This window comes from Mus pahari, chromosome 1, assembly GCF_900095145.1.
Source record: "Mus pahari chromosome 1, PAHARI_EIJ_v1.1, whole genome shotgun sequence".
Lineage (NCBI taxonomy): Eukaryota > Metazoa > Chordata > Mammalia > Rodentia > Muridae > Mus > Mus pahari.
Window position 1 is genome coordinate 97,333,846 of NC_034590.1, and position 7,781 is coordinate 97,341,626.

Sequence of the window (7,781 nt, forward strand, 5' to 3'; positions counted from 1 at the left end):
CAACCAGCTGACATGAAATACAAAGAAATGGTAGTAAACACACAGGAGAGGAAAACCCTGGTTGTTTTCCCAACAAATGTAAGAAACAGATAGTCAGGTGTGCTGGCATGTGCTTGGAGACCACAGCAAGTACCAGCTAGAGGTCAGCCTGGGCTACACTGTGATTTACTGCAAAAGCAATGACTTTAAAGATTAAACTCGGAAAGTCAACTTCTCCCTCCTAATTCTGTATACAGAAACCAGGACCTCACAGATGGTACTTAAGTGCTTCATCACCAAGATAAATCTCAGCTGTTAACTTTTGTGTCTCATGTGGCCCAGGTTACCAGGAACTTCTGATGTTGCCCTAGTTGGCCTTGAACTCAGAGACCCTCTGCCTCCTAGGTGGTGCAGCCTACCAACATCTTTTAGGAACAAGTTTGTCAATTGAGGCACACAGCATATGCCCACTGCTAAGGCCATGTATATGATTTCTTTATATAGTTTTAACTTTTCTCTTCATTCATTCTTTTTTTCCTTCTTTTTTGAGACAAGGTTTCTATGTGTATCCCTGACTATCTGGAACTCATTCTGCAGATCAGGCTGGCCTCAAACTCTGAGTCCAACTGCCTTTGCCTCTGGAGTACAGGGTTAAAGGCACAAACCATCAAACCCAGTGAGGACTTTTCTAGTAAGGTTCAATGTAGTTCATGGGTTCTAATGTGAAGAGAAATCTGTGTCCCTCCAAATATGCTTCCTAATTTGTTACTGTGATAAATGGGAAAGACAGGTTTTGTTTTTTAAAGTAGTTGGAGAGACAAGTATGGGTGCTGGGAACCAAACATTTTTCATTGTGAGCTTTAGCCTTAAACAGTGAAACCATCGTTCCAGCCCCGAGAAAAATTGTTTAGCCGAGCTTACTATTTGTGAAAGGACAGTAATCAGGAAAGGTTTCATGACCCTGAATACAGGCTCAACAAAGCACATAGGTTTGTTCACTGTGGGACTAATACTTTTAATACACCTTTTACTCACCAATTATCCTCAGAGGTACATAGTGAGTTCTGGATGGGCTAAGCTGTGAAAGCCTGTCACCAAGGCCCTTCCAATGTATGCTAGTCCCAGATTTCCACTGAAGGTAAACTGAACCACAATACAGAAGACAGCTTGGTATCAAAGCCAATGCTTTAATGAGTCTCCCTCAGAAGTGCCACCTGCCTCTGCTGCTCACAGCTCTTAGTGGATGAGACCTGAGCTAGCTGCCCAGAGGCAGGGATTTGGAGACTAGAGATGGGCTTCTGGAGTGCAGTAGAGGTCTACAGACTTCAAGCTGAGCCTTCTTCTGGCATTCCTAGCAAAGCCACAAGGGGCTCCAGGGGTATGGGGGTTCCGATGGGCACAGGGTGGGTGCGTTCATGTTTGCGCAGATCACTGGCACTCAAGAAAGCTTTAGGACACTGGGAACAGGAGTAGGGGCGGACAGAGCTGTGGGTGCGGCTATGCTTCCGAAGCCCCGCCCTGTCTGAGAAGCTCTTACCACACTGAGTGCAGGGGAAGGGCCGGAGCTCCGGGTGGGAGCGCTCGTGCCTGCGCAGCAGTGTCAGTGTGGAGAAAGTTTCTTTGCACTCACGACACACAAACTGTGGGGGCTTCTCATCAGTCTCCTCACCCCCCACCTCTCCTGCATCTCCCAGGGTACTAGGTGCTTCCCCAACGCCAGCATCCTGGCACTCCACATGTTCCACAGTCATGCCCACCACTTGCCACTGTGTGGCCACTACACCACCAGACTCAGGCGGTAATCCTAGCAGCCCCGCTGGAGCATCCCCTATCCCTGCACCTGCCACGGGGGCGGCTGGGCCCTCACCTACGACACCTACAGGCAGTGCCAGTCCCAGCACCAACTCCTGCTGGGGGGCAGCTCCTGTAGTCTCGTTGCTTCTGTGGGTACGCTCATGCTTCCTGAGGCTGGATAATACCACAAAGGATTTCCCACAGGCATTACAGTGGAATGGACGCTCGCCGGAGTGCATGCGGCTGTGCTTCGTGAGGCTAGCTCGTTCAGCAAATGCTCGCCCACACTCCTCACAGCGAAATGGCCGCTGTCCTGAGTGCACCAATGCATGCCGCTTGAGGTCCCAGGAAGCCACAAAAGTCTTGTCACACTGCAGGCACTTGAAGGGTCGGTCGCCGGTGTGTACTCGCCGATGCATGGCCAGGTCGGCGGGCTGCCGGAAGTCCTTGCCACATTTCTCACAGCGGTAAGGCTTTACACCCTCGTGTGCGCGCTGGTGACGGCGGAAGCTCGAGGGATCAGAGAACATGCGGCCACACCGTGGGCACAGGAAGGGCTTCTCGCCTGAATGTGTGCGCTCATGGCTTTGGTAAGAGCTGAGCTGTGTGAAGCCCTTCCCACAAGCCGGGCAGCGATAGGGTTTCTGGGCTGCATGGATACGCTGGTGGCATGTGAGGGAAGAGGATCGAGAGAAGCTTTTACCACACTCTGAGCAGAGGAAGGGGCGCTCACCCGTGTGGGACCTGTGGAATAATGGAGGACCTGGTTAGATTGCAAAGGACTCACTGGGAGAGCCCTATAATAGCCTGTCTGGGAGCTAATTCCCTAAGAGCCACAGAGCTGTACCATAGAGTAAGAAATCCATAGAACTTCTATGACCTACCCACACATGTCCCTCCCCCAAGACCCCGTTGATGACTGACTCCAAATACTGCCTCCTTTCCGGCTGTACTGGAACATAGGCCAATAAAGCCCTGCCCACTCTCAGGGTTCCATCTGTAGGCACTTAGCTCTGCCACCCAGCCTGATCCCTGTTTAACCAGGCGCTCCCATCTTTAGACAAGTGTCCAGCTGCAGCTCTTCCCATTGGCATTGTCTATTGAGATACTAATGCCCACTTCTGTCTCCCAGCTGTATCTAGGGCTCGCACCTTTCGTGGTTGCGTAAGTCCTTGAGCTCAGCATAGGCTTTGCCGCAGCGCTCGCAGCTGTAGGGTCGCAGGCCGGCATGGGTGCGCCGATGCTTGCGGAACACTGAAGGATCAGCAAAGCTCTTGCCGCAGTCAGAACAGGCATAGGGCCGCTCACCCGTGTGCCCACGCTGGTGGATCTTTAGTTTAGAGAGTGTACCATAAGCCTTGGGGCAGTGTGTGCATCGGAAGGGCAGCTCACCAGCATGTGAAGCCAGGTGCACACGCAGGCATACTGGCTGCATGAAGCGGCGGCCACACTCTGGGCATGGGAAGGGCTTCTCACCAGTGTGGCTGCGCCCATGGCTGCGTAGCTCAGGAGCTGTCTTGTAGGCCTTGGGGCACAGTGGGCAGGCATAGGGCCGGGGCTTGGCTACTGAAGCGGATACCTTGTCTCCACTGGCTTCCTCGGCCTTGGGCTCTGCATCCACCTTTGGCTGGACCCCGCTCGCCTCCTCTGTGCAGTCTGTAGGTGTATGTGTAGCAGCATGGCGGGCTGCTCTGGGAGCATTTGGAAACGTCTTTGTACAAAGCAGGCACTTATAACGGCGGCCAGAGCGCTTGTAGCAGGGGCCTGGGGACCTGGCCTCTGTAGCCTCCACTTCCATGGCCTTGGTGAGTAGGCCTTCTCTGCAAAAGAAGCAAAATTAGACCAAAACCATCCCTCTGTATTCTTCAAGGCTCCCCTCTTCACCAAAGCCTTCTCAAGATCTCAGAGGTGACCCTACCTTTAAGGAAAATATCACTTTTCATTTTCCATGTATGAATGTTTACTGGCCCATGCCTATGTGTGGTGCCTAAGGCTGTGAGCTACCATGTGGGTGCTGGGAATCAAACCTGAATGGTCTGCAAGGACAGCAAATATTCTAACCACCTCTCCATTCCCAAAGGTAAATGGATCATACCCATACTTCCCACCCGATGCTCCGCAGCCCAAACCACAGGACCTCTACATCCTTCCTACTAATGGAGCCCACCTGTGGTACTGCATTCGAGTCTCCCCTGTGATCTGCTCATTGGGGGTAGAAATCAGTGAGGGCCAGCATCACTAAAGGACCAGCTCTATCTGCCCCTTGACCTCTGTTTTCTAAACCCTTGGCATTCCTATAATGCCTAGGTTCCATCACCCTCACAATGTCCCTTTCTCAGTTCTACCCATGGCCAAATGCTCAGGAAAGACAGACTAGGTCCAGAGAAAGGATGAGCCAATGTTTAGACGGGGTGGTTGGCTATGTTTGCAGGTAATGGGTCTCCATTGTATGTTGGCCCAGCTCTGGAGGAGCAGCTGTTCAGAGAACTCTGACCACTCATAGCCATAAGGCATGCCACCCCAGATAGGAATTTGGTCCACCGTCTGCACTGGAGCCCCTTTTAGTCCAGGCTCTAAAACTCTGGTAGGAACTCACTCACTCTCAAGGCAGCCTGACCTACTGCTGACAGTCCGAGCCTCTTCCTCAGTCACAACTGATGTGTCTGAGTTAGGGAGGCCTCCTGGGATGCTAGCTCTTACTGAGACCCTACTTTCTGGCCAAGAGCCCAGACAACATCCACACAGCTGCTCCTAGGATCATAGTTGGGAAAAAATAGGATTAACAGCTGCATCAGTCTTAACACCCGCTCATCCTCCCAGAGGGATGAAGGGAAGAGGATTAGGGTAGATCCTCTTAAGAGAAGCTTAGATGTGGTGCTGGAGCAGGGGAGAGTGGGCGAGGAGAGCCAGGTGTGCCCTGAGGGTGGCAGGCCAAGGCTGTGTGTTCAGACTTGTACATCACCTACTAGGATTTGTTTACAGAGCTGTGTCCTCATCTGTACACCACAGGAGCTGGGGTGGTGGAGGATGGAGCCCATCCAAGAGGCTGAGGGTGGGGTGGCGGTGGGGTTGGCACCTATTCCAGAAAAGGTAATTATAGAAGCAGTTTACCTGGCTCACTAATGGAGCCCCTGAAAGGCTCCGTAGAGTCAGCACCATACCAGGAAGCATTGGGGGTTGGGGTGGGGCTCAGGAGTAAGATTTGAACCCAGGGCCTGATACAGGCCAGATAAGTGTTCTACCACTGAGTCACATCTCTAGCTTCCTAAATTTCCCCAAAAGAAACAAAACAAAACAAAAGCCAGGCTGGGAGTGTAGGCCAGCAACAAAGTTCTTGACTGGTATGCATGAGGCTCTGCTTGCTTCATCCCTAGAACAGCTCACACCCACTAAGTACATGCCAAGTTCCACAGCATCCTAACCTTTTTACATCTATTTATCAGTATACAGAGTTCTGTGCAACCAAGTATATTCTGAAGGCAAACCATTCAGCTTCGAATCTTGCCCCCACCACTTCCCGCTGATGTGACTTTTTGTTCAATTTACTGTGTATCTTAGAACCTCCATTTTCTCCTCTGCAAAGTTGAGGAGGTAATAATAGTACTAACACATGGGACTGTGTGAGGACCGAATGGAATCAGACTGCCTCTCTCAACTATGGAGTCTTATCAGAACTCATCAGCTGGGTGTGGCACCTAGCATAATTCTCATACAGCCTGAAATAGGAAGCCCTGACCTCATTTTATAGATGAGAATGAGTTGAGTTCTGAGAGTAGAGAGACCTGTCAAGTCATACAGCTAGAAACTTAACATGGCTGAGCCTTAACTCTGGTGTTTAAAGTTTTTGAGCTCTTGCTCAGAAGTCTGGGATCAGACTGGAGAGATGGCTCCACAGTTAAGAGCACTGACTGCTTTTCAAGAGGTCCTGAGTTCAATTCCCAGCAACCACATGGTGGCTCACAACCATCTGGAGTGTCTCAAGACAGCGACAGTGGACTCCTAGGAAGCGTAGCCTCAATCTGATTCTGCTGAGTCTTAGGTAGGATGCTCACTAGTTCAAAGCCAGCCTGGACTAACTTAAAAACAAGTGCCTGGAGAGATGGCTCTGCAGTTAAGAGACTTTCTGCTCTTCCAGAGGGCCTGAGTCTAGTTCCCTCACACACACTGAGTGGCTCACAACCACCTGCAACTTCAGCTCATAGGGATCTAATACTCTTTCTGGCTCCTTGGGCATCTGTAGACAAGTCCAAACACAAATGAAGATTTAAAAAAAAAAAAACTTTTTAAAAAAGCAAACAAAAAGAACCATCATCTAATGAAGGTGACATGGACACTGCAATCTGTATTTTTACTTTTGTTGTTGTTGTATTTTTATTTTATTTTATTTTATTACTATTATTATTTGGTGTTTTTTGAGACAGGGTTTCAAAGCTGGCTCTGGCTGTCCAGGAACTTACTCTATAGACCAGACTGGCCTCGAACGCAGAAATCCGCCTACCTCTGCCTCCCAAGAGCTGGGACTAAAGGCGTGTGCCACCACTGCCCATCGCATTTTTATTCTTTAAAAAAAAAAAAAAAGTCCGAGGCCAGAGAGATGGCTCAGTGGTTAAGAGCACAGACTGCTCTTCTGAAGGTCCTAAGTTCAAATCCCAGCAACCACATGTGAGTTCAAAACTCACAACCATCTGTAATGAGATTATATGTGAGACAGTTACAGTGTACTCACATATAATAAATAAATAAATCTTTAAAAAAAGTCACATGCCGGCCGTGGTGGCGCACGCTTTTAATCCCATAATCCCAGCACTTGGGAGGCAGAGGCAGGCAAATTTCCGAGTTCAAGGTCAGCCTGGTCTACAGAATGAGTTCCAGGACAGCCAGGGCTAGATGGAGAAACCCTGTCTCGAAAAAAACAAAACAAAACAAAACAAAACCCAAAAAGGTCACAGGCCAGAGTGCCTGCCAAGCAGAGCGCTCACTGTCCTTCTAGAACAGTGGTGCTCAGCCAGTGGTCTCCAATGGCTTTGACAGGAGTCACCAAAACCATCTGAAACACAGTATTTACATTAGAATTCATAACAGTAGCAAGCAAATTACAGTTAGGAAGTAGTGGGGTCACTGCAACATGAAGAACTGTATTAAAGGGCAGCAGCGTTAGGAAGTTGAGAAGCACTGGATTAGAGGCTATGAATTCAGTTCCCACACCCAAGCTAGACAGCTCAGTGGTCAGGCTCCAGTGGAGGACACCCCCAACCCCACTGTTGCTACACCCTAGTCCTTTTCTCCTCCTCCTCCTCCTCCTCTTTTTTTTTTTTTTTTTTCCTGGTTTTAAGACAGGGTTTCTCTATAGCCCTGGCTGTCCTCAAACTCAGAGGTCCACCCGCCTAAGCCTCCCCAGTGCTAGGACTATAGGTGTGTGGCACCAAGCATATTCATTTGTATGTGCGTAGGTGTGCAGAGGACAACTGGGAGTCAGTTTGTTTTCCAACTTGTTGAGGTGGGTGGGGTCTCTCTTACTGTTGCTACACTGTGTACTCCAGACTAGCTTGTTGACAAGCCTCTGTAGTACATCTCCCTATAGCAGTGCTGGATTATATATGTGTGCCACCAAATCTAGCTTTTGCCTGGGTTTGGGGGCTTGAACTCAGGTTGTCAGGTTTGTATGGCTAGTGTTTTAACCGGCCAAACCATCTCTACAACCCTGGACCTGGTACATTAAACAAACTCTCACCATTCCAGCTAACATAGAAGAACTAGATACGGTGAGCCAGGCTATATAAGGGGAAAGTACTTGCCTGACAGTGTGAGCCACGGGTTCTACTCTCAGAAACACAAACAAAAGAAAGGAACAAAGAAATGGGGGGGGGGGGGGGGGGGAGCACTGGCTGCTCTTTTGGAGGACCTGAGTTCAATACTCACAATTTGACAGCAAAATGAATCAGAACAGAAGATTTTCTTATATTTAGAATTTCAGAAGTGTTTCTCAAGCAAAAAAAAAAAAAAAAAAA

At 49.5% G+C, this 7,781-nt stretch overlaps 1 protein-coding gene across 3 annotated transcripts in view; it reads right to left on the reverse strand.

Moving 5' to 3' along the window:
- Positions 1-1,146: 1,146 nt before the first annotated feature.
- The window catches only part of Znf668 (zinc finger protein 668), a 10,122-nt gene continuing 3,487 nt past the window's right edge, over positions 1,147-7,781 (reverse strand). For all 3 annotated transcript variants that reach the window (XM_029547141.1, XM_021203047.2, XM_029547062.1), the window contains exons 2-3: positions 2,925-3,593; positions 1,147-2,517 (exon numbers count right to left, since the gene is read on the reverse strand). In XM_029547141.1, coding sequence (XP_029403001.1) covers positions 1,305-2,517; positions 2,925-3,571 — 1,860 coding nt within the window. In that variant the 5' untranslated portion in view covers positions 3,572-3,593 and the 3' untranslated portion in view covers positions 1,147-1,304. The remainder of the gene's footprint in view (positions 2,518-2,924; positions 3,594-7,781) is intronic.